This window comes from Oncorhynchus mykiss, chromosome 13 (assembly GCF_057628025.1).
Source record: "Oncorhynchus mykiss isolate SJ-2025 chromosome 13, ASM5762802v1, whole genome shotgun sequence".
Lineage (NCBI taxonomy): Eukaryota > Metazoa > Chordata > Actinopteri > Salmoniformes > Salmonidae > Oncorhynchus > Oncorhynchus mykiss.
This window is the reverse complement of record NC_143034.1, coordinates 49840967-49867408: the sequence shown is the minus strand read 5'-3', so window position 1 is coordinate 49867408 and position 26442 is coordinate 49840967. Positions and strand designations below refer to the sequence as shown.

At 44.7% G+C, this 26442-nt stretch overlaps 1 protein-coding gene across 2 annotated transcripts; it reads left to right on the top strand.

Annotated features, from left to right (window-relative positions):
- Positions 1-1075: 1075 nt before the first annotated feature.
- On the top strand, positions 1076-25001 carry LOC110486359 (KN motif and ankyrin repeat domain-containing protein 2). Of its 2 annotated transcripts, none has more exons than XM_021557885.3 (13): positions 1076-1389; positions 10637-10745; positions 17027-17096; positions 17546-18991; positions 19257-19469; positions 19564-19678; positions 19773-20531; positions 20659-20746; positions 21015-21234; positions 21496-21638; positions 22022-22222; positions 22532-22630; positions 22739-25001. In XM_021557885.3, the coding sequence occupies exons 3-13, from the start codon at positions 17057-17059 to the stop codon at positions 22793-22795; spliced, it is 3381 nt and encodes a 1126-aa protein (XP_021413560.3). In that variant the 5' UTR covers positions 1076-1389; positions 10637-10745; positions 17027-17056; the 3' UTR covers positions 22796-25001. The 2 variants fall into 2 exon arrangements, with proteins under 2 accessions (XP_021413560.3, XP_090052560.1); XM_090196434.1 differs by lacking the exon at positions 1076-1389 and adding an exon at positions 10004-10177.
- The last annotated feature ends 1441 nt before the right edge of the window (positions 25002-26442 follow it).

Here is a 26442-nt window from a genome sequence, read left to right as displayed (position 1 = left end):
TTGCATTTACCACAGGTGGACTCCAAATTTAAGAAGCATCTCAAGGATGATCAATGGAAACAGGATGCACCTGAGCTCATAGCAAAGGGTCTGAATGTTAATGTAAATAGTGTATTTGTTTTTTATTTTAAATGCATTTCCAAACATTTCTAAACCGGTTTTCACTTTGTCATTATGGGGTATTGTGTGTAGATGAATGAGGAATTTAATTGTATCCATTTTAGAATAAGGCTGTAATGTAACAAGATGTGAAAAAAGTCAAGGGGTCTGAATATTTTCCGAATGCACTGTACTGTATATAACCTTGAGAGGGTTAATCATTCTAGACACATGGTTTTACTACCCTGGGAATATGAGTCCCAGGACTGGATTTAGCCAGCAGGGGAAATGTTTAAACAACTAAATTATTAAACACCTTCGTTTATTAATTGATAGGCTATAGGCCTGTAGTATATTGTGTTAAAAATGCAGATGGGTATCTAATTTTTATGTGTATCGACATATGGCATATTATTGCTTTATTAATTTTTTTAAATGAGAAGAGATGTAACGTTCCATTTCGAGTGGATTATGAATAGGCTATGGATGGGTTATCCTGGAGCAACTGAACGGGTATAGTCATCTGGCTCTCAGGACGCATCTTTGCAGACATGAACCACCCTAATTATTGGCCTGGTGATTCAGAGCGGACCCCTCAGATCTCTATTTGAACCTGATGTCGGAGTATGCGCCCCTTTTCTGTTATTTTTCATCGTGCAATGAATTTACTGTGCCGGTGTGCCTGACATTGTAGCCGTAATGTTTGTCTGCCAAAGTAAACACCCACTCTGGATTTAGTGTGTGTTATTGATATGTAACACGAAATACAATAAAAACACATCCACCCTTTTTAGGCATGAAATGAATCAGTTATAGCTGTGGTGTATCCATTCTCAACAACAGTAACCACATTTACGTCCCTCAATCGACTATTTAGTCTTCTGTAAGACACGGGTAGATTCCAGGGGAGACTAAAGTATGACGTCATGTTACGGGGACCATATTCCCCATGCGCAGTCACCGATACATTTTTTTTAAAGAATGGAAAGAAAGCAATACTGACGGACTTTAGGTCACCCTTGCATTAGGCTATATTTCTATAAGTCACACTGAGCCATTAATACGACGACTCTCTTATTACAACTCTTACATTTTACAATTTTGAACGAATATGCAGAGATGTCTGAGTGTAATGGGACTTCTAGCCTAAGATACTAGTCTAGTCTAAAGACGCTCCTGGCCCTTTAAGAGCGGAGGGAGGGGGTTCCGAACCGCTTGGCTGCGGTGTTTTTGTCTCCATGTCAGTGAGCGCTCCTGGCCCAAGTCGTCTGAACGGATTTATAAGGATAGGTAAGGACAACAGCCTTTTGATAAGATCATACATTCTTAATTCCCAACAGCTTGTATGTTAACATTTGCTCAATTAATAAGTCCAAAATGGTGTCTTGCGTAAGATTTCTTTTGTCCTATCCGTTCCCCGGTTTGTGTCTTACTTCTAGAAGTAACGGGTCTCTTATTGCCCATTCTCTATCTATTTAACTGCGTTATGTTTGTATAAATTGGTGTGCACTTTTCCCTAAATATTACTATAAGTATTAATGGCCTAATGAGTGGTTTTGTTCTCGTGTATAGTAGGTTATGTGGCTGAGTATCATTGGCGATAACGCGCTCCTCGAGGGAGCGCACACAATGCATTGGGCACTGGCGCGTGTGTTATCCCTAAGACGTTTTGTGTTTAGGTCATGTTGGCTGAATTTTATTGACAGCTGAGAGAGCGGTCTCACATTTTCACTGAGGTTATTGTTCAAATTGGAGAGAAGATCTTTAGTTAATATTTGCATTCTGGAACATTTTGGAAACTTGCCAGCCTCACTCTTTTGGCTAAACTTTTTAAAATTAGGAACTTCAACTAAAACGTTTTTCGATCATGTTCTTTCTTCAATCAAAGAAAGTTTTGAAGTTGAATTCCTGAATAATTTAAGATGAATCCCTCATTTAAAGAAAACCCCGTGATTGCCGTTACTCCAGGGAGAGGGTGGGTCCTTCCATTCTTCCACTTTTCATTAGCCTACTTCCAGATGTTCATCACTTTCTCATTGCCACTCTGCCCTTAAATTTGGTCTGGTTTAACCGCCCGTCCGTGACTGGTGGTCAGTTCAGTGAACGGATGTCTGCCTCAAAAGCTATAGTGCATAAGGGAGGGCTGCCTCAACAGAAAGTTGAATTCATTCTATCGGGTTTTCCTCCTCTCTAGAAGAAGCACTATCTGGAAGAACAATTAACGCCTGTAGGCCTAATAGCCTACTAATGATTTTCAAGGTTTATCTATTGGTAATTATTAAACTGTTGAACTTTGGAAAAGATGGTTACAACCCAAGTGTCATTTTGTGGGAATAGGCTACAGTCTAGATAGGTCCATATAATTGTATGGGGTCCTTTTGATCAATCATTGATCACTTGATAGCAGTCTGCTTTCACACAGACTAGGCCTACTTTATAGGTGACCGACACAGGTCTCCATAGGTGTCCTAGAATATAAGGTGCCCAGTTGGAGTTTTCCCATGCTCGTGCCAGCAGCAGCAGGGATGGAATGCGTAGCCTGTCTCACCGACCACATTCCCGATGACAACGTTTGGAACGAGGGGCGCTGTAGTGGAATTCCAAATGGAGGAATGCAAGGTTATAAAGCCCATTTGTAGCGGTGGACCACACGCTGGGCATTCAAATGATTTAGCTAGACTAATGGAATTACGCCATTAACCAGCATGAAGCTTCATGTCTGTGATTGTCTGGATTTATTAGAATTTGCGGACAGGTCGTAGCGGGCCAGACTGTCCCCTTGCTGACACCCCACTGTTCAGCTGAAACCATGGTTACACACATGAGCAATTAATTTAGAGTTTCCTATCACCTTGAATCAGGTAGTGGAATATAATTACAGACGCTCTGTGAGTTAATGCGTGTAGGCCGTCAACGTCATTTTACAGTTCATGTCTTCTTGTGGAGTCTGGAAACTAGTCCTATCACATCAGTCAATGAAAAATTGTTACTGATTCAGTGAGCAGAAAGCCTTCTACTTCTGCACAGAAAGGCATGTTATACTTGAGCCTTACACTACTGCCATAGAAGGTGTATAATAGGCCACAGCTCAAATACACATTTGGACATCATGTATAGTTTTATGCAAATTTCACACAAACATACGTTTCTTGTTTTGGTGGGAAAATGGATCACAGTTTGTGCACCTTTATATTGATAGAATATCAATATTTTTTACTTTAATATGAGAGTAACTTATCACCAAATTCTCCATCAGTATTAATATGTTTTTTTGGTGGAGCCTGTAGGCTATAGTTCCTTGCTTATGACTGCTAATCACTCATTGCTGTGGAGAGGTGCAGATGTATTTAGCTATAGCAGGGGATGATGACAGCTCTGATATTAGAATGGGTCCAGATTGGTGGATTTGGCCGTTGAGGGTTAATACCCCTACTTATTTATTCAGACCTACAGCCAGAGACAAATCCGTTAATGTTTTCAGTCAACATATTCCTTCATGTAGAGTCCAAGGAAGCATGAAATCATCATCTGCTGGACTAATCTCTGGAGTAATCCTTCTTAATACATGAATCGTTCCGAAAGGGAAGATAGATGTTTCTATTCACTGACTCGCAACAACCTACTAATGCCTTGTTGTGTGTTTGTGTATACTTGCCATGTCTATAGGTGTGGTTCAAGTCCTGCTTGTTGTTATCTCATTTACTTCACTCATTGAGTCAGTCTGGAAACAATCAATGAGGATCCCGGTGAACGGGTCACTTAAACACATCATCAGGGCTCCAGTGCTTGACTACTTCCTTCCGTTGCCCCACTGTGCTGCATGTGACCACCACTGACTGACTCCACTGACCTGAGGTTTTAACCCCAAAACTGCTGTGAGTCTGACCAGCTTTCCCCTGCCTGACCGGACTAACAGCTCTGCTCTGGTCTTCGTCTCCGTCTCCCCTGAACCTTCCCCAAATCCTTCCAGAACACTGCCTCTCTGGCCTCCATCAATCCTTATCCCTCTACCTCCCGTTCTGCACAGGAATTCTCCCTCTCTCTCTTTCTCTCACTCTGTCTCTCACTCGCTGTCTCTCCCATTCCTTCCACCTCTCTCTCTAATGCGTACAGTTTTTCTTCTTTTGTTTCTGTTGCAATTCCTCTCCCTGGGCCCCACCCTTAGCTAGGCAATTTCCTTTTGGAGGGGTCAACACAATGACCAATGGCAGCTGTGATGCTGATGTTTATTCTTCTCCTGTTCCAGACAGGAGAGCAGGCAGGCAGGGCTGAGGCCAGGTCAAGCAGTAAGGCCACTCCCTGGCTGTGTGGGCCAGACTATTTCTGCAGCGTGCCGTCTTTCTCTCCAGACCCTACTCCTCCTTAATGTTAAAAACAGTCGTCCTATTTGCTTGCAGTAACAGGGCATAGGCTACATAGCTTGGCTGGGTTAAGGCTTCACTGACATTTTCAACCTCTCCCTGACCCAGTCTGTAATACCTACATGTTTCAAGCAGCCCAACATAGTCCCTGTGCCCAAGAATGCCAAGGTAACCTGTCTAAATGACTATCGCCCAGTAACACTCACATCTGTAGCCATGAAATGCTTTGAAAGGTTCGTCATGGCTCACTTCGACACCATCATCCCAGACACCCTCCAATTCACATACCGCCCCAACAAGTCCACAGATTATCTCTATTGTACTCCACACTGCCCTCTCCCACCTGGGTAAGAGCATGCTGTTCATTGACTACAGCTCTGCATTCAAAACACCATAGTGCCCTCCAAGCTCATCACTAAGCTAAGGACCCCGGGACTTAACACCTCCCTCGGCATTTGGATCCTGGACGGTCTGCCCCCAGGTGGTAAGGACAGGCAACAGCACATCCGCCATGCTGACCCTAAACATAGGGGCCCCTCAGGGGTGTGTGCTTAGTCCCCTCCTGCACTCCCTGTTCAACCAGCCACACAAGTCACAGATTGTTTTCTCTGCTACCGCACGGCAAGTGGTACCAACACACCAAGTCTGGAAACAATCGGACCATGAACAGATTCTACCCCCAAGCCATAAGACTGCTAAATGCTAATAGTTAAGCGAACAGCTACCTAGACTATCTGCATTGACCCTTTTTGCAGTGACTTTTTTTTTACTGCTGCTGCTGCTACTGTTTATTATCTATCCTGTTGCCTAGTCACTTTATTCCTAGTTATATGTATTGGCTCAATTACCTCGTACCACAGCACAATGACTCACTCACACTCCGTGTGTGTATAGTATGGCCAAGTTATCGTTACTCTTTGTGTATGTATTATTACTTTTATTATTATGTGTTATTACTTTGCTACTATTTCACTATTTTTCTCTCGGCATTGTTGGGAAAGGCCCGTAAGTAGGCATTTCACTGTTCGTCAACACCTGTTGTTTACCAAGCATTTGATTAAATCAAATCTGATTTGAAAAAAATTGATGTCTTCACTGTTCCTAGTTCGAACCCACTATTAGTTATTCAGAAGCACATCGCCCAACGTAATTTGTTATACCCTGGTCATATGAGAGCATCTGTCCTCCTCATGCACATGTGAAAGTCTTGTTATTCATGCGAATGAGGCACGGCATTTGCTCTAAAAAGAGTGGTTTACTTGTAAAGTAACCACATGATGATAAATGGCTACCATCCTTGCCACTTCTGAGTAGAGACCATCAATTCATTGGTCATTGGTTATTAATGCATGACCAGTTGGCTAAATTAAGCCATCTGTTAGGATGAGAGTTAGGGTCACATACAGCAGTCCTCAGCAGATGCAGAAAGAGCCAGGAAGGTTTCTCCTCCAGCGAATAATGTAACACCAGCATGATGTATGTATTTGTTGGTTTCCAAAAGAGTTTTCATAATAGTTCCAATTTTCCCATGTATTGTTCGTAAAAATAAAAATACATTTATTATACACATTGGACTGAGGTCAATCATAAGTAGCCTGGGTGTTGACAAAATAACATTCAGCTTCATTTAGGAACTAGAAGTGCTGCCTCTTTGTGTGCTGGGTTTCTATTGTGAGTCACTTTTGATCCTTAAACCAGTAGTGGAATGTTCAAAATAGGATAGTAATCTTACAGGCGTATCAAGTTCAGATGATGAAGAATTATCTTTTCAAACGTAATTCACCCTAGGTCAAGAGTTCCTCTTTATTCCTCTTGAATCCCTGTGATGTCTGCCCTGTTTTGGCAAGAGCAGAGGACACAACATTATGGTGTGGCTGCTGGGAGTTTCAATGACTCATACTGGTGGATTCGAAATCTTTAGAACAGTCATTGGTGTTCTCATTCTAGAAGTTTCCATTTAAAAGTTATTCTCTTCTCCCTCCTTATTTTCTTTCTCTCCCCCACTTCAGCCTCGCCCCTCTTGTTCACCCACACCCCCTCTTTCTTTTCTCCGTCTTTCACTCACATACTGTACCTCCACTCTCCTGCTCTCTCTTTACTTTACTCCCTCATTCTTTCTCCCTCTCCGTCTCATTTTCCCTCTCCTTGTTACTTTTTCTCCTGGGCTTGGAGGAAGTGACTGGGTTGTTTCTGGGTCCTGGGGGAATACAGCGACGGAGCTCCTTTTCCTGTAACCCTTTCTTCATCAGACCTCAGGCAATCCCACAATAAGCTATTTTAATGGCACATCAATGACATATAGTCCTTTATAATAAACAGTGAGAAAGGGTGACCCACGACGTGCCCTCTTCCAGTCTGGGGTCTAGTGTTGAGGGGTTGTGGTGTTGAGTGCCTGTGCATGGTGATACCTTTTGAGTGGGTGTATTACATATATGTCGTCATCTGACTGTTGCTGTTGAAAGGTTACTACTGTCATGGTGGATTTGATACTCACCACTACAATTTCCCAGCGTGTTTAGATGGAAGATGAGAACGGAGTTACTGTATGCCCTCCACATTTTGTTTCTTCAGAGTTTATACCTGAAACAATGAACTGAAATGATTCAGCTGTGTTTGTGGAGCTGTGGGAGTTCCATGGGTTCAAAGGATCCTGGTGTGTGTGTGTGTGTGTATGTGTGTGTGTGTGTGTGTGTGTGTGTGTGTGTGTGTGTGTGTGTGTGTGTGTGTGTGTGTGTGTGTGTGTTTTCAGCTGTGTGATGAAAGGGTGGCGGGTGCAGACGTGGGAGTGTGTGTTAACCTATCTCTTCAGAACTGTTTGACTCTTTCACAAAAACAATAATGTACAAAAGTTTGCAGAGCCTACCTCCTCCCTCATAACACTGGACACGACATACACAATGGTATATACTGTGTATGTTGGTATATACTGTGTATGTTGGTATATACTGTGTATGTTGGTATATACTGTGTATGTTGGTATATACTGTGTATGTTGGTATATACTGGCTATGTAGTTTTTAGTTTAGTTATGACATTTTATAGTCTGTATAAACTAGTTATTACACCATTATTATACTCTATTGTGATATTTACTGATGCCTTCTAGTATGATACAATCACATTTGTATTGATTTGTGATGACTGATAAGAGTAGGAGTCTAAGACATGTACACAGACCTCCCAGACATTGGTTGCTCGTCATCACTGGGCCTGTTTGTATTTCCACTCTCTGACAGTGTCTGGATCCACAACAGGGCCTCAGACAACATCACGTTTGTTTTGAGGCTTATTTTCTTGGCTGTAACAGTCTCTCTCTCTCCCCTATCTCTCTCTCTCTGTCTATCTATCTATGTGTCTCTCTCGCCATCTCTCTGCCTCTCTTTCTCCCTCCCTCTCTTTCTTTTATTTATGTATGTAAATATGGGTTGATCGTGTGTGTGTGTGTGTCTCTCTCTCTCTCTCTCTCTGCTTTTCTCTCGGTCTCTCTCTCTCTCTCTCTCTTTGCCACTCCTAGCTCTATATTAGAACCAGCTGTGGAACTAGGGGCTGAATGAATGGCTCATTGTGATTTGGCTGTCGTTCCTCTATGAGGCTCTGTTTCTCTCACTCTCTCCTTCCCTCCCTCTGTCCCATGACAAAAGTATTCAACAATGGACTGTGTAAGATAAAAGGTCATAATGTGACATTCTGTAAATGGAAATGTCTGACGTCATTTGGCCATGACTCCACAATGAAATGTACTAGTTAAGTCCCAGGCGTCGCAGTGAAAGCCAAGGTATGAGAAAAAGGAAATAACCTCCATTATCACGCTGCTTATCTCCTGGAACTTGCACGTATTTGTGACAGGACCAATCTGAAATCACATGGATTTGCAGATAGCGAATATTGGCTGTATTCCTTGCAAATCACGCGTAAGTTTAGGTGATGTCGTGGAGATGCCTTGGCAAGATCCTGGGGTATTAATATCTGGGCCGGCCCAGACGGCATCCCCCTCAGAGCATGCGCAGACCAGCTGGCTGGTGTGTTTACGGACATATTCAATCAATCCTAATCCCAGTCTGCTGTTCCCACATGCTTCAAGAGGGCCACCATTGTTTCTGTTCCCAAGAAAGCTAAGGTAACTGAGCTAAACGACTACCGTTCTGTCATCATGAAGTGCTTTGAGAGTCTAGTCAAGGATCATATCACCTCCACCCTACCTGACACCCTAGACCCACTCCAATTTGCTTACCTCCCCAATAGGTCCAGACTTTCTGACGGACTGCCCCCAGGTGGTGAGGGAAGGAAACAACATCTCCACACCGCTGATCCTCAACACTGGGGCCCCACAAGGGTGTGTTCTCAGCCCTCTCCTTTACTCCATGTTCACCCATGACTGCGTGGCCATGCACACCTCCAACTCAATCATCAAGTTTTCAGACGGCACTGCAGTGATAGGCTTGATTACCAACAACAACGAGACGACCTACAGGGAGGAGGTGAGGGCCCTCGGAGTGTGGTGTCAGGAAAATAACCTCACGCTCAACGTCAACAAAACAAAGGAGATGATTGTGGACTTCAGGAAACAGCAGAGGGAGCACCCCCCCTATCCACATCGATGGGACAGTAGTGGAGAAGGTGGAAAGTTTTAAGTTCCTCGGCGTACACATCACGGACAAACTAAAATGGTCCATTCACACAGAAAGCGTGGTGAAAGAGGCGCAATAGCGCCTCTTCAACCTCAGGAGGCTGAAGAAATTTGGCTTGTTACCGAAAACACTCACAAACTTTTACAGATGCACAATCGAGAGCATCCTGTCGGGCTGTATCACCGCCTGGTACGGCAACTGCTCCGCCCACAACCGTAAGACTCTCCAGAGGGTTGTGAGGTCTGCCCTCCTACCTGCCCTCCAGGACACCTACACCAGCCGATGTCACAGGAAGGTCAAAAAGAAGAATCATCAAGAACAACAAACACCCGAGCCACTGCCTGTTCACCCCGCTATCATCTAGAAGGCGAGGCCAGTACAGGTGCATCAAAGCTGGGACCGAGAGGCTGAAAAACAGCTTCTATCTCAAGGCAATCAGACTGTTAAACAGCCATCACTAACATTGAGTGGCTGCTGCCAACATACAGACTCAATCTCTAGCCACTTTTATAATTAACATTTGGATGTAATAAATGTATCACTAGTCACTTAAACTATGCCACTTTATATAATGTTTACATACACTACATTACTCATCTCATATGTATACACTGTACTCTATACCATCTACTGCATCTTGCCTATGCCGTTCGGCCATCGCTCATCCATATATTTATATGTACATATTCTTAATCATTCCTTTACACTCGTGTGTATAAGGTAGTTGTTGTGAAATTGTTAGATATTATTGCACAGTCGGAACTAGAAGCACAAGCATTTCGCTACACTCGCATTAACATCTGCTAACCATGTGTATGTGACCAATAAAATGTGATTTGAAGATTTGATTTGGGTGTTCCTGTGAAACCAGAGGGGTGTGTTACATGGCACCGGGTTCAAGAGTGTGAGTCAAGAAGTGCATGAAAACATTGCTCAATGTCATGACAGGGAGGTTCCCAGCCAGCCTTGGTTGATTGGCCATGCAGCAGTCTGTGTTGTTGTGGTTCAGACTCAGACGGATGAGACGTTTTCTCAAGGCACTAGCTGCATGGAGGTCTGCTGTCGCTCTGAAATGAGGTCCATCGACTCGTGAGTTTGATTGGCATTTTGTGGTGAGATGGAAAGGATGTTTTTCATGTGAGGAGCTGTCACTCCGAGGCAGTGGAATGTGTTTCTGGGGTTTGTTTTCTACTGCAGAGCTGGGTGTTTTAGTCTTACAGTAACCAGTCCTTGGTAACCTGCCTAAACAGTGGGTAATCCCTGTTTTGTATGAGAGGCCTGTTTGTAGCCCTCTGGAGAGGCTGGGATGGACCTGTTAGAGTTGTCATGGACTTTTTGAGATTTGATGGCTGGTTAAAGATTCACCGGATACCTCAATGATGTGCTTCATTTGGAACTTGGTTGCATTTATCCCAAGTTTATTTTGTGGGTCTATCTGGTATTTTCTGTTTCCTGATCTCTATCTGAGTAGGATCATGAAATGGATGTTATGATTTCTTAATATAAATGTTAATATCGTTCCATTATTTTTCTCCATGCTGTGCTCAGGTGCTGACCGTGAGAAAGAGGGGAGGGAAGAAAAATAGGAGAGAAGAGAAGCCAGAGTGAGGAGATTGGGGAGGAGGAGAGACCAACCCTGCAGCACTCTGAGCAGCTGGTATGGAGCAGAAAATAAATCCCTCTTTTCCTAATTCATAAACCATTCCCATTCCCAAACTTCTGCAGAATAGCAATCACACAAAAGGCAGCTATTTAAGACGTGGATGGAAAATTCCATGATTTTCTCTGGGTTGTGGGATTCAAGGTATTTCTTACTTTGCTATAAGCACAGCTTACTCCCTGTGGCAATAAAAAAGGAGGTAAGACTGAATAAAGAGAATGTGTTGGACATACAGTCAGGTCCAAAATTATTGGCACCCTTGATAAAGATTAGCAAAACGGACTATAAAATAAATCATACAAATACTGAGACATATTGTATGCTCAAATAAATTGGGAAATGATATTGTTATTATTATTATACTAATATAATTGCTCAGAGAAAGAGATTTTGTTTAATAAGTAAAGCAATTTTCTCTAAAAGATAGGGTTCAAAATGTTTCGCACCCCTGTTTCCAATACCTTTCAAGACCTCAACTTGCGAGGATAACGACACTGAGCCGTTAAAAAATATATATGTTTTTGCTCATCTTTGTCAAGGGTAGCAATAATTCTGGACCTGACTGAAGTACTAGCCCTGAGAGTTTTCTTCCAGAACTAAACCTACTGTATCTTACCTACTAACCATGATGGTCACCCTCCTCTGATCACAAAGATATGTGCATTGTGTAATGTGTGGTAAGAAATGTGGTATGTATGTTTTGATACAGGTGAGGGACACCTGTATCTTTTATTGAGGGACTCTGTGTGATAACAATGTAGCGGTATATTAGCACATTCTGAAACAGCTTCGGTGTATCAATGTTGCAACAAGTCACAACGATTAAAAGTAGCAAAGCAGCAATCACGCAGGCACACTCTGGCATCCAACAGGACATCAGCCGTCTCAGAGACACATCCTATTTTGTGCTTGAAGGATCTGAGTTTTTCTCCCCTTGATTTCGAATCTTAATAGTCAGACTGGGGGACCCTGGAGACGGGCAATGTTAACTTCCGCTGGTCTGGAACGTGGGGAGGAGGGGGGCATCAGTCTGGGGCAACTCATTCCTCCTGGAGGAGGGTAGAGAATGGCTGGAGGAGGAGGAGAGGAGGAGGTTATAGTCTGGGTCTGGGAGTGTATCACTGAAGAATGGTTGGCTGGCTGTGCTGGTGCTGCTGAGGAGGAGCAGGGGGGTACACTGGACTCTAATCACTGCCATCTCAATGGAACACTGTTTACAGCCCAGAGAGAGAGGGAGTAAGGTCACCCACATACATGGTGGAGCACACAGACACGGCAGACACACACTTACGGGTGGACACGCACGTACAAACACATGCACGGACGCTCTCACTCACACACACAAACACCTAACGAGGCACTGTTGTAGAGGCAGATGCAGAAGGTTTGGGGGAGGGGAGGAATTGGAGCACTAGGCAAAGTGTTAAATAGAGAGAGGGGAGAGAGCGGCCCGTAACAGAGTATGTGTTCACTTGACGTGAGTAGGAAAATAAAGGAATATTAAACTAGATTGAGAGTTAGTATGAGAACGAGAACGAGAGAGAGAAGGAGGGTGTGGAGAGGAGAGTTTTGGCCGTCGTCATTGCTGAGGGCCGGGATGTTTGTCACGCTGTGTAGCTGAACTGAACACTCTAATTATATCTCATCAACTGTGCCCCTGTCAACCAGACCTCCGCCTTCCTGTACTCTCTCAATGACACATACGCCACCTTCCTGTTCTTTCTCATAGACACACACAGAGACATCTGACACACTCACATTCCATATTTCAGATACGCTCACATAAGCATTTATACTGTACTCATACCAGGAAATGCACATTAAACAATGCATCTCAGAAGTCATTTGATTTGTTGAAACTACTTTATATATATATTTTTTTTTTTTAAATAACGTTTTAATTTTTATTTAATGGAGAAAAAAAAAATCACCCCTTTTTTCTCCCCGATTTCGTGGTAGTTACAGTCTTGTCTCATCGCTGCAACTCCCGTACGGACGAGGCGAAGGTCGAGAGCCATGCGTCTTCCGAAACACAACCCAACCAAGCCGCACTGCTTCCTGACACAATGCCCATTCAACACGGAAGCCAGGCGCACCAATGTGTCGGAGGAAAGACTGTACACCTGGCGACCGTGTCAGCGTGCACTGCACCCGGCCCGCCACAGGAGTCGCTAGTGCGCGATGAGACAAGGATATCCCTGCCGGCCAAACCCTCCCCTAACCCGGACGACGCTGGACCAATTGTGCCCCGCCCCATGGGCCTCCCGGTCGTGGCCAGCTGCGACAGAGCCTGAACTCGAACCCAGAATCTCTAGTGGCACAGCTAGCACTGCGGTGCAGTGCCTTAGACCACTGCGCCTCTCGGGAGGCCCTTGTTGCAACTACTTTGATACTAACACTACATGTCCTGCCATCATTTTGCGGAGGTCACATTTGATCTTATCAGCGTTTTTTTGATCATATCAAATTGTTTGCCTTCTTTGTTTGTGTGTGTGTGGGGAGGGGGGGGGTTCGTGTGGGCACGTGGTGTGTGCGTATCTGTGCGTGTGTGTGTTTGCGTGGGCGTGCATGTCTGTGTGTGTTGCCATATCAGTGTGAGAAAGACAGAGATAGGGAGAGCTACAGTATAAAGAGAAATTCAGGCTTCAAAAATACCAAGTCAATTTAGTCAATGTTTCCAAGTGCCCTACTTTCCCTGAAACGGGCAAGAGCATAAACAGGCGCTGACGGGAGTCATGAGATTAGAGGGAGGGAGAGGACGAGCGAGGGGAGAGACAGAAATTGAAATGAGCAGAGAGAGACTCCTTTCTTGCTGATGGAACAGAACAGAAAACTGGGCATGAACTAAGTATGCCCCGAGAACAAAATCAATTCAAGTCCAAACTTTTGATGTCTGTTTTACAGATTCAGCTGGTGAGGCTCCAGTGGCTAATGCAAGAGATGTAATGCTGAAAAAGTGAATCCTCAGTTCCCACAAAAGAATGACCTAGAAAGTTAATATTTAGCAGCCGGGGAGACACACGGAATCAGAGACCCCTCATTGTGGGCAGTATGTCATCGCTGGCAGCATGTCACTTTCCTCTTGCCACAAGCAAACATAAACTGCAAAGGGTGTCAGAAGAATAGCTCAGCCATCACTATTAACTTCCAAACAGAAATGTTTGTACACCAATAGCAAGACATCCAGTAGGCGAATAGAAAGAAAGTTCACAACAACATGAAATATGCATTGGTTTTCTCAGTGTCGATCCCAGTGTGCATTTGGTCATTGTTTTGATTGTGTTTAATGTGGTGAATGTACTATCTTGGGTTGAGTGTATGGGAGCAAGAGGAGGGGGAAGGGGGATGAGGGGAGACAGTGGTCAGCTGAAATCTCTTTATCGTCAGCTGACGAATAGAGGGGGAGAGAAAGAATGAAAGAGGAGGGAGGGAGAGATGGAGGGAGATACAGAGAGAGGGAACAGAAAGGGGAAAATAAATGGAAAAAGAGTGGGAGAGAAAGAAAGGGCGAGAGTGTCTGTAAACCCTAAATCGAGAACCTCTGTTAGTGTTCACAAACGATTCCTAATAAGGCTGTAACTGGCAGCCTCCAACCTCTCTCTCCTGGAATAAGCTGCCAGGAAACTTTCCCCTTCTAACTCTTCTCCTCCGCGGAATATTAGAACCAGAAACAAACTGTGTACTATCAAGCAGAAAGATGTACTATTGAGCAGAAAGATGTACTATCAAGCAGTAAGATGAGCTATTGAGCAGAAAGATGTACTATCAAGCAGAAAGATGTACTATCGAGCAGAAAGATGTACTATTGAGCAGAAAGATGTACTATCGAGCAGAAAGATGTTCTATCGAGCAGAAAGATGTTCTATCGAGCAGAAAGATGTACTATCGAGCAGAAAGATGTACTATCGAGCAGAAAGATGTACTATCGAGCAGAAAGATGTACTATCGAGCAGAAAGATGTACTATCGAGCAGAAAGAACATAAGCAGGCAGAAAAGCAGAGAAATGGCTAATTAAGGCTAAATACAGTGCCTTGCGAAAGTATTCGGCCCCCTTGAACTTTGCGACCTTTTGCCACATTTCAGGCTTCAAACATAAAGATATAAAACTGTATTTTTTTGTGAAGAATCAACAACAAGTGGGACACAATCATGAAGTGGAACGACATTTATTGGATATTTCAAACTTTTTTAACAAATCAAAAACAGAAAAATTGGGCGTGCAAAATTATTCAGCCCCTTTACTTTCAGTGCAGCAAACTCTCTCCAGAAGTTCAGTGATGATCTCTGAATGATCCAATGTTGACCTAAATGACTAATGATGATAAATACAATCCACCTGTGTGTAATCAAGTCTCCGTATCAATGCACCTGCACTGTGAGAGTCTCAGAGGTCCGTTAAAAGTGCAGAGAGCATCATGAAGAACAAGGAACACACCAGGCAGGTCCGAGATACTGTTGTGAAGAAGTTTAAAGCCGGATTTGGATACAAAAAGATTTCCCAAGCTTTAAACATCCCAAGGAGCACTGAGCAAGCGATAATATTGAAATGGAAGGAGAATCAGACCACTGCAAATCTACCAAGACCTGGCCGTCCCTCTAAACTTTCAGCTCATACAAGGAGAAGACTGATCAGAGATGCAGCCAAGAGGCCCATGATCACTCTGGATGAACTGCAGAGATCTACAGCTGAGGTGGGAGACTCTGTCCATAGGACAACAATCAGTTGTATATTGCACAAATCTGGCCTTTATGGAAGAGTGGCAAGAAGAAAGACATTTCTTAAAGATATCCATAAAAAGTGTCGGTTAAAGTTTGCCACAAGCCACCTGGGAGACACACCAAACATGTGGAAGAAGTTGCTTTGGTCAGATGAAACCAAAATTGAACTTTTTGGCAACAATGCAAAACGTAATGTTTGGCGTAAAAGCAATACAGCTCATCACTCTGAACACACCATCCCCACTGTCAATCATGGTGGTGGCAGCATCATGGTTTGGGCCTGCTTTTCTTCAGCAGGGACAGGGAAGATGGTTAAAATTGATGGGAAGATGGATGGAGCCAAATATAGGACCATTCTGGAAGAAAACCTGATGGAGTCTGCAAAATACCTGAGACTGGGACGGAGATTTGTCTTCCAACAAGACAATGATCCAAAACATAAAGCAAAATCTACAATGGAATGGTTCAAAAATAAACATATCCAGGTGTTAGAATGGCCAAGTCAAAGTCCAGACCTGAATCCAATCGAGAATCTGTGGAAAGAACTGAAAACTGCTGTTCACAAATGCTCTCCATCCAACCTCACTGAGCTCGAGCTGTTTTGCAAGGAGGAATGGGAAAAAATGTCAGTCTCTCGATGTGCAAAACTGATAGAGACATAACCCAAGCGATTTACAGCTGTAATCGCAGCAAAAGGTGGCGCTACAAAGTATTAACTTAAGGGGGCTGAATAATTTTGCACGCCCAATTTTTCAGTTTTTGATTTGTTAAAAAAGTTTGAAATATCCAATAAACGTTGTTCCACTTCATGATTGTGTCCCACTTGTTGTTGATTCTTCACAAAAAAATACAGTTTTATATCTGTATGTTTGAAGCCTGAAATGTGGCAAAAGGTCGCAAAGTTCAAGGGGGCCGAATACTTTCGCAAGGCACTGTATATTACACACCGAGATTCCTAGGGACATATAACAAGATGTTAGATATAGCCAACCCACCATATGACCATCCTACAGTATGACCAATTAAACTCTCAGGCCATCCCAACAAAGAAGCAGTATATTGACCAATACAAACCCAGCTAATGTTACTCTGCCCTCGTGAGAAAGAGAGACTCTTCAACTACAAGGGTTGTCATTGTGACCCTACACTCTTAGAAACAAGGGTTCCAAAGGGGTTCTTCGGCTATCTACATAGGAGAACCCTTTTCGGTTCCAGGTATAACCCGTTTGGGTTCCATGTAGAACCCTCTGTGGAAAGGGTTCTGCCTGGAATGAAAAGGGTTCTTCTACCTGTAGCCAAAAATGGTTCTTCAACGGGTTTCCCCATGGGGACAACCGATGAACCCTTTAAGGTTGAAGATTTCACCTTTTTTCACTGGCCTTTCCCCTGCTGGTGTATCTATGGTACCCCCCCCCCCCCCCCCCCCCCCCCCACCCCCTTTGTGCACAGTGTCTTGTCAAATACCTTACAGTGGGTTGCTCCATTAGGAGTAGTTATTGTGACTGTGTTGTGGAAGTGTTTGATAGGTTTGTATGACTGTGTCTTTCTCTCCCCCCAGGTGAGGTTTTGTGGGTAAACGTGTGACATCATGGCTCAGGTGCTGCACATGGACCCCAGCTTCCCAGGAGGTATGGTCCTAACTCTACTCTTTCTATTTCTTAACATCATAATACTGAATCATCTCCCACAAACTATCATGTGAGTGCATAATCTATTTCTCATGTAGGGACTGTTTCCCAAACACAGATTAAGACTAAAAAGTCATTTCAATGGTGTTTCTCCATTGGGCATGCTTTTCAGTCCAGGATTTAACTTAATCGGCCTTGGCCTAAAGTGTTTAACATCCAAAATAACTTAGATCAACCTAAGGTCTTTAGATATCTTAAACCGATCAAGGTCTGGCTATAACCTACTACTTTATTTATCAAACTGTTTCTACCTAATTTGTGTAACTACTATTAGAGTATATACCCAAGCACTCAGTATCCCCGAGAGATAATGCTATTTTCTGATGTCTGAGTCCGAGATTAGATGGCAGATTTCCGCTTGTTTTAACTCTATTTCCTGTTCCCTGCAGGGAAGCTTACCCCGTCCGCTCCCCCCTCCCTGCATGGGAAGGAGCAGGAGGCGCCCTACTCTGTGGAGACCCCCTACGGCTACCGTCTGGACCTAGACTTCCTCAAGTATGTCAACGACATTGAGAAGGGCAACACCATCAAGAAGGTGCCCGGTCAGCGCCGGCCCCGCTACGGGTCTCTCCCCCGGGGGTACGGCTACACAGGCTCCTGGTGGACCTCCACAGAGTCCCTGTGCTCCAACACCAGCCAGGACAGTCGCCAATCATCCTTCTCCTACTGCGCCCCAGGCTACCACCCACACAGCTCCCACTCCCAGAGGCCCAGCTTCAGCACGGCCCGGGTGGAGAAGACCCTGCTGGACGCCCGCAGGAAGTTGGAGGAAGAGAAAGAAGGGGCCCCCAGGAGGTTCTCCAGCACACTGGGTAGCATGCACAACAGCATGGCCGGATCCACCACCTCCCTGAGCAGTGCTCACAGCTACAACCGCACCCATGGAGGAGGAACGGGCTCCTTCACCCCCATGAGCTCCGGCATGTCCACGCCTGTGTCGCCCACCCCGGCCCACCTGCAGCATGTGAGAGAGCAGATGGCGGTGGCTCTCAGGAAGATCCGGGAGCTGGAGGAGCAGGTGAAGACCATCCCCGTGCTACAGGTGAAGATCTCTGTGCTGCAGGAGGAGAAGAGGCAGCTAAGCGTCCAGCTGAAGAGCCAGAAGTTTCTGGGACACACCCTTGGCTTTGGCAGAGTGGGCCGGCCCCGAGGGGAGCTCTACATCGACATCCCAGAGGAGGAGGTGAGCTCTGGAGCTGAAGCCACCACCAGGGTTGCAGCAGGGCCTCTGTCCCCCACCACCCCCACCAGTCCTGAGGGCTCCAGGCCGCAGGCAGACTCAGGCTGTGAGATTGAGGACACGGTGATCGTGGGTGGAGCGCGGCCGGCTGGGCAGAGGGAAGTGCGTACCATTGGGGTGGGACCAGAGGAGGCGAGGGGCAGCCAGCAGGTGGATGTGGGCATTGGGGTGAAGGAGCAGGACCTGGGGCTGGTGCCGGAGACAGAGGCCCTGAAGAGCCAGGTGGGTCAGCTGGAGGGCCAGCTGAAGAGGACGATGCAGGAGCTGCAGGCTGCCCAGCAGCAGGTGCAGGCAGCTCAGAGAGAGAGGCAGGCTCTGGCCCCCCAGGCAAACCACTCGGTCAGGGCCACCAGTCTGAGCTGGCAGGAGCAGCAGGGACGCAGCCTGCAAACGGTAGTCAGCTTTACCCAGCAGCCCCATCACCGGGCACAGAGAACTGTGGGAATCCAGGTGTACACGCTGGAGCAACCAGCCACTGTGGTGGGGGTGGGCACGTTGCTCCGAGCAGAGGGGTGCAGCTCCCCCTCCCTCCCTCCAGGTGGTACAGTCCTGGAGGGAACCCACAGAGGACATGCACAGGCCCTGGGCCCAGAGGGTAGGTCTGACTTCAGTGATAAGTTACAAGTGATATCAAATTAAATGAAGTAGGTTTAAATGGGGTGGCAGGTAGTCTAGTGGTTAAGAGCATTGGGCCAGTAACCTAAAGGTCACTGGTTCAAATCCCTGAGCCAACTAGGTGAAAGAGGATGTCGATGTGCAAATGTTTTCTATAACAATGAGTTGTTAGGTTGAAAAACAATGTGTTTTCTTTGATTGTTGATCCCTTCCATCTTTTGTCCTCTTCCTTTCCATTCCTCCAGATGCAGCTGTTGAGCTGCCCATCGCCATCTCCTCCAAACAGGTCCGAGAGGTCCTAAGAAGTGAGCTGTCCACCTCTGTGCCTGTCACTAATCCTGCCATCGCCATTGATACCATTGGTAATCAGATGGCTTTGCTGCATCTGAAGGAAGGAGAGACACCCCAGCACACTGCCATAAACACCGTCCAGTCTCAAGAAGACCCATCAAAGCCAGGTAGCTATGGACCGTACGACTCCTTACCTTAACCCTCCCGCTAACTGTCCCTGACGTAACATAACATTGTGGCAACATTGGGTCTTCTCTCCAGCTGCAGCAGCCTCTCCCCAGACCACCCTGAGGTCCATTATGAAACATAAGGCAGAAGGAGAACCTGGCTCTCCATCCACCAAGAAGAACCTGCAGTTCACTGGAGTCAATGGAGGGTACGTGTGTTATTGATAGTGTGTAACAGTGTATTCATGTTACACTACAGAGATCGTGAGTTGACGTGTGTGATAGATCTGTTCTGTCCTGTAGGTATGAGTCCACCTCCTCAGACGACAGTAGCAGTGAGAGTTCAGAGGAGAGTGATGCCAGTGAATATCATGAGACCACAGAGAAACTCCCAGAAGCACCAAAGTCTGCAGCGGGACAGCACCAGCAAGCAGCAGCAGTCCCAGTCTCCTCCACAAGGCTAGAGCATGCCACCCCGCTCCCAACCACCACCGTCCAACCACCAGCCTGTCAACCTGCCTCTGAGCAGAGCACCAGCCAATCAGCAACCATAAGTATAGGACTGCAGCATGTATCCACCTTATCACCAACCTTGAACACTGCCGTGCAGCAATGTGCCTCTGACTCTACCCCCACTGAGACTACCTACCCATCTCCAGCCAATGACTGTGTCCGTCAGGGGAGTATTGTCCAATCATCGGTCCCAGACCCTATCCCTCAGGAGTGTACCTCCATAAATACTAGCACTGAACTCACTACACCTGAGCAGTGCACCATCCAATCAGCAGCTACCTGTTCTGCACCCCCCAAGCCACCCAGATGCCAACCAGAAGCCACTAACCCGGAAGTAAAGCAGGGTGTCACCCAATCAAATACCACTGATGTCACCGTTCAGCTAGATGCAATCAAATCACAAACTACTGACCTCGCCCCTCAGCATTGGGCTACCCAATCGTCAGCTACTGAACAAAGCACCCAGCAGAGGATAGTCCAATCATCAGCCTCGACACCAGCACCTGGAAACACCCCAAGTGCTGCTGGAGCAGCCAATCAAGAAACCAGGTAAATCAGCATAACCATTTTGAAACTATAATCAGTAGATGTGTCATTCCATCAATGATTTCAAGTGCAGTATGATATTGTGTATGTATGTGTTTGAATTTGCTGTGCTTTCTTTCATCTCTGTCAGACTGGAGTTCAGTGAGAGCCTGATGGCATCTCTCCATGCCCTGCAGAAAGCCCTGGGTGAACCAAATGCTTTCAGTCAGCAAGCAGCAGTATGCAATTCTCTTTTACTCTGCCCACCATGCCAGTTTAGATGACTTCATCTGTGACTTGTCATTTCATATAGTCACTTTCTACAAGATTGTGTTCATGTAACCGGATTTGAACTCAGGTCTCCTGCACTTTACAATACTGGGTTATCCCATTAAGCTAAAGCAGTCAGGCCTACATTCATCTGTGTATCATAAACAGTGTGAGTTACTTTGACCAGTCCTGTCTGGTTGTTAGTCTGAGACCGGTCTCTGTGATTTCCCTCCCCAGAGGACAGCCTACACCACGGTGCTCCAGGAGTGGCTTCGTGTGTCCTGTCACAAGGCAGCTGACACTGCCATGGTCAGGGCCTATATGGATACCTTCTCCTCCGTCTCCCCACAGCTGCTGAAGTTTGTGGTCAATATGGCTGACGGCAACGGCAACACGGCCCTGCACTACACCGTCTCCCACTCCAACTTCCCTGTGGTCAAGCTGCTGCTGGACACTGGTGAGTGACTGGGGGGGATGTGTGTGTTTACAGACAAGAGAATAGTGGTTTACTTTTATGGTGGATGAGTAAGTGTTTGGTTTGTTCGTACAGTACATGGATCAGCACTGTATGAATGTGTATATCTAACACAGACTTGTGGTCTGCCATAGATACAATGGACTGTATGTATAACCTTCATGTACTGCATGACTGTTAGTGGAATGGCTTAGGGATATAATTCCCATAATAAACGTGTCCTGGTCGCTCTCTCCCTGTCAGGCCTGTGCAACGCTGACAAGCAGAACAAGGCCGGGTACACAGCCATCATGCTGACAGCTCTGGCTGCCTTCCACTCTGACAGTGACCTTCACACTGTCCTGCAGCTGCTGCGCACAGGGGATGTGAACGCCAAAGCCAGCCAGGTACACTATGCCCCCTGCTGGACAGCAGGCCTCCCTGCACACAGCCAAGCTCAGGCAGACCAATGACGTTCCTCCCAAGCCCCTGACAAAATGGCTATTTCAGCTACTTCAGTTAGATGGCTCCTTTGCATGTATGTTGCTGATAGCTCCACATTGTATCTATGTTCTGATGGAATTAAAATTCTCAATTTGTTATGTTGGGCCAGGACATGTATTTTCTTGCCTCCGATGGTTTTGTAATTTTGTGTAAGAAAAGCTGACTGTTGGTGTTAGGCCAGCTCTTATAACTACTGCCTGGAGTTTTCCCAGGTCAGAAGGTCACACGGTCAGGAGACTGGTAAAACCTGTGGCCTTCCTAACGGGTAACTGTTGTATGTTGTTAGGCGGGTCAGACGGCGTTGATGCTGGCAGTGAGTCACGGGCGAGGGGACATGGTACGGGCGCTGCTCTCCTGCGGGGCACAGGTCAACATCCGCGACGACGACGGCTCCACGGCGCTCATGTGTGCCTGCGAGCACGGCCACGTCGACATCGTGCGTCAGCTGCTGTCTGTGCCAGGCTGTGATGTCACCCTCACTGATAACGTGAGTCAACAAACCTTCTCCCAAACTTCTAGGATTTTACATTTTACTAGTTGCTTTCCCACCCCGTTTTCCCTACTCTCTGTCTAACAGCATCTGTGAGTCTCCCATGTCAATACAGTGTCTTTGACTGTTTGTTTTCTATTTTCTCTTCTCTCTGTCTCTCTATCTTGCTCTCGGCGGTGCAGCTGTGTGCACCAGCTCCCAACCCTGTCTCTCATCCTTCCCTCCGCCTGACCTACTTTGTCTTGCCTTTCTCACCCTCTCTCTCTTTGGCAACCCAACCTATGGTTCTCTCTCTCTCTCCACTAGGATGGCAGTTCAGCCCTGTCCATAGCCCTGGAGGCCAGTCAGAATGACATCGCTGTGCTTCTCTACGCTCACCTCAACTTCGCCAAGCCTCCTTCCCCTGTAAGTGTTGTCAAACAGAGAATGTACGATAACATTTGAACAAAAACAAACACACAACACTTGTGGGTGCATCAGGTGATGATTTATAAATATTGTTTTACCCTCAAGGTATCACCAAAGTCTCCTCTTTTGGGATCCTCTCCCCCCTCTGGTGAAACAAAGTGACCACACTGTGAGATACCTTTTGGAGAATTTAGCAGCTCCGCTCCAGCCAGCTCCTCAACCATTCCACCACAAGTGTTGATATCTGTGTATATATATATATATATGTGTGTATATGTGTGTGTGTGTGTCAGTCTGTCTGTGTGTATTTGTGTGTGGGAGAGTGATTGTAATGGTCTTTTTCCTCTTCTCTCTGTCTGTTCTCTCTGTATGTACTGTTTGTGCACGTCGGCATGAAACCCAGCACTTAACACGATCCTAACACATCTTTCCTTTCAACGGAAAAGGAATTCATCGTGATGCTTTACTCACATGTAGTTCTATACGCACAAGAGTCTGTTTTTTTGTTACAGTGTTGGTTGAAATCAATCTCCGATAATATTCACATGACAGAATAAGCCGTTCCCATTGTAACAGCTCAACACACAAACTCAACTCAGCAATAATCCCACTTACATTCATTTTGTGTTTTTTTATTGCCGCTAGATAAGCAAGATTGTATTACTTTACCGTAGTTCATTATTGTAGCTTATTTTTTGTTCATATGCATTTGTTACTTATTACTGTACAAGCAATATATGTCATTCTATATACCATTGATAATCGATCAGTCGCAAGGACACAGTAGGAATATGTTGACTCGTCACAATCATTTATGAAATGCCGAAAGTCACCCATATCACTGTGAAATTATTAATTCACCCATATCATTCTAAAATGACAAAATCACCCATTTCATTCTAAAATACACATATCTCTCTGAAGTGTCCTTTATCAATTGTATCAGTCGGCTCATTGGTGCTAAAACAATTCTGATACAGGACTCCAGTTTAATTCAGCACAATAGATCGAGATTTCTACACACCCTTTATTTACCCTAGAGTATTTTTGATAGTGTCTTTTTATTCAATTCAAATTTCACATAGGTAACGGTATGGATCTCCAACACTGTTAAACAGATGACAAACTTTGCACACAGCATTGCTACTTTAGATGTCAGACACCTAGCTGTGACGAGGCCTACAGCACCCTTATCAGGATACTGTTGTTTTAAATGATGGTCTTACTGGCTAACTTCCAACCACATTTTAGTCGTTGTAACAGTTAACCATTTCTTCCGAATTTTTATCCAAAGATCTTCCCCTCATAACAAACTCTTTTGTTACACTGTATGTTGTGGTGATCCGTCTGAGTGTAAATAGAATAATATGTGTTGACCAGACAGATAATTCCCGACAAAAGATTTGGTAGCAGCAACATTATCGTTGAGGTCAATAACAGTTGTAATGTTCATGAGAAGGCAACTAGAAATGGTAGCTACTCTAACTCTCCAATAAAGGTACTACATTTCTGAAATGAAAGATTGTTTATTTTCTTGAATAAAAGGTTTTATGAGTGGTTTTACTGAGGGAAGGAGTGACGTGGGGTGTTTGGGTACTGACTAGGGTGTGTAAGGTGGTAGGCAAGGTTCAAAATCCTGTTCAGTGGGCACCCTTTTTGGATTGGTTGGTAACTAGAAAGTGATAGAATGGACTATGGATCTAATGAAGAATTTGCATTGTAATATAGGTATACCAAAATTATAATAATATTTGACATTATTCTACAGTAGTAGTGATGCATAAAATTATAATTTAAAAAGGATTGAAGTCCAGAATACAAAAATACACTGAGAATACCAAACATTAGGGACACATTCCTAATGTGGAGTTGCCTCACCCTCTGAATGGCACACATACACAGTCCATGTCTCAATTGTCTCAAGGCCTAAAAATCCTTCTTTAACCTGTCTCCTCCCCTTCATCTACACTGACTGAAGTGGTTTTACAAGTGACCTCAGTAAGGGATCATAGCTTTCAGCAGGATTCACCTGGTCAGTCTGTCATCCAAAGAGCAGGTGTTCTTAATATTTTGTATGCTCATTGGTGTCTCAATTTGGATTGATATTTTTACGTTAACCCCCCCCCCCCCCCCCCCCCCCCCCCTTTAATATAGGATTTCCTGAGCAATCGGATTTTATAACGTTTTATATTTGTTTTACTTTCTTTTTTATACATTTCTATTTGTATTACTTGTTCACAACTATAGGTTTACCTACTCGCACATTTGTTTTAGTTTTTTGCCTTCTGTAAAACGCTCAGTTTGTATTTTTCCCCATTTGGTTTTATGGGTTTTTGGATGAAAATAATAAATCAGCTTTCATCGTAAATCGTCTCTGTGTGTGTTTCTAGTAACAGTATAAACTGGACCAATCTCTCTGATTAGGCTAAGGCCTTTTTTCATCTTCAATACATGGATGGATGATACTGTAATTATAATAAATTCCAAGACAATGTTCCTCTGCCCTTACGTAGGCTATTAGACTAATCCGTTAAACTAATAATCATAATAATACAAGTAGGCTATTAGCCTACTCTGTAGTGGGTATTGAACAGGACCTGGCACGCAATTAATGTTTGGCAAGGTGTTTGAATAGAGCATTTCTCGAGCCAGCTGTAGCCTAATTGTGGATGATTTGACCAACAGAGCGCGCTGTTGCATTTAGTGTAGTCGTAGATTTCTTGGGCCCGCTGCGCACGCTGTCATGTCTGCAGCAGACCAGCAGAGGACACTTGTAGATTGAATTTGTGTTGGAGACCAAAATATTGTTTCCCCAATTTCCGTCAAAAACAACAAAAACAAAACCATCAAAAAAAGCAGACTTCCACTTTGGCAAATAACCAAAATCCACTGCGCAACGCAATGCTTAGGCTGCCTATAAACCCCTTTTCAAAATCAAATCGCCTGCTGCCAATGCCATCAACATTATAAACACTTGAATCTGGTCTATTAATCATTACCTCGTGCATTAAAAATGTTCCATTACGATTTCCAATGGTATGCCTATTGTATGTGAGACATAGGCCTATTGTAAACTAAAGTTGTAAGTTGTTAACATGTTGATTTAGCTATGTCATCGAAGAATATAGATTTTGCCTCAGAAAAAATCAATCATGTTTTACATTTTGACACAGTTGACCCCGTTGTTTGATTGATTTACTGGTCTATTGATATGTCGATTTTAAAGAGTTATGTGAAATTACGAAATGTACCTTCATTGTGATACAAAAATGTTAAATAAATAAGTGAAACAGTATGGCATTGATGAAATTTAGATTGTATTGTCAATGAATGCCCCATGTATGGCCCTTGGTACGAACAGGATGACAATCAGCATGACTTTCTTACAAAAAGGTAAAATGTTCAGAATGTGCCTATGTATGCTTTAAAAGGCAATTGACGTCAAACAATGAAAGTGACTCTGATGTCGTAGGGCATACTATCCCGGAAATATTATCTGAATCGAAGTACATACGTGCAATGCCAGTGCCACGCTAACTGAGCGACTAGGGTGGAACCAGAACAGTGTAATAAACCTGACGCATGTTTCTTTGAGATAAGCAGAGACAGAGATAGATGACCTTATCAATGTGCACCCCACCTCTTGTTAGAGCACCAACTCATCCAAAAATGAGCTCATTGCTAGACAAGTTGAAATTCACATTCAATTCCTTTGTCATTGTGTGTTCGTTTTATATTATACACGTTACCAGTCAAAAGTTTGGACACACCTACTCATTCAAGGGTTTTTCTTTATTTTTAATATTTTC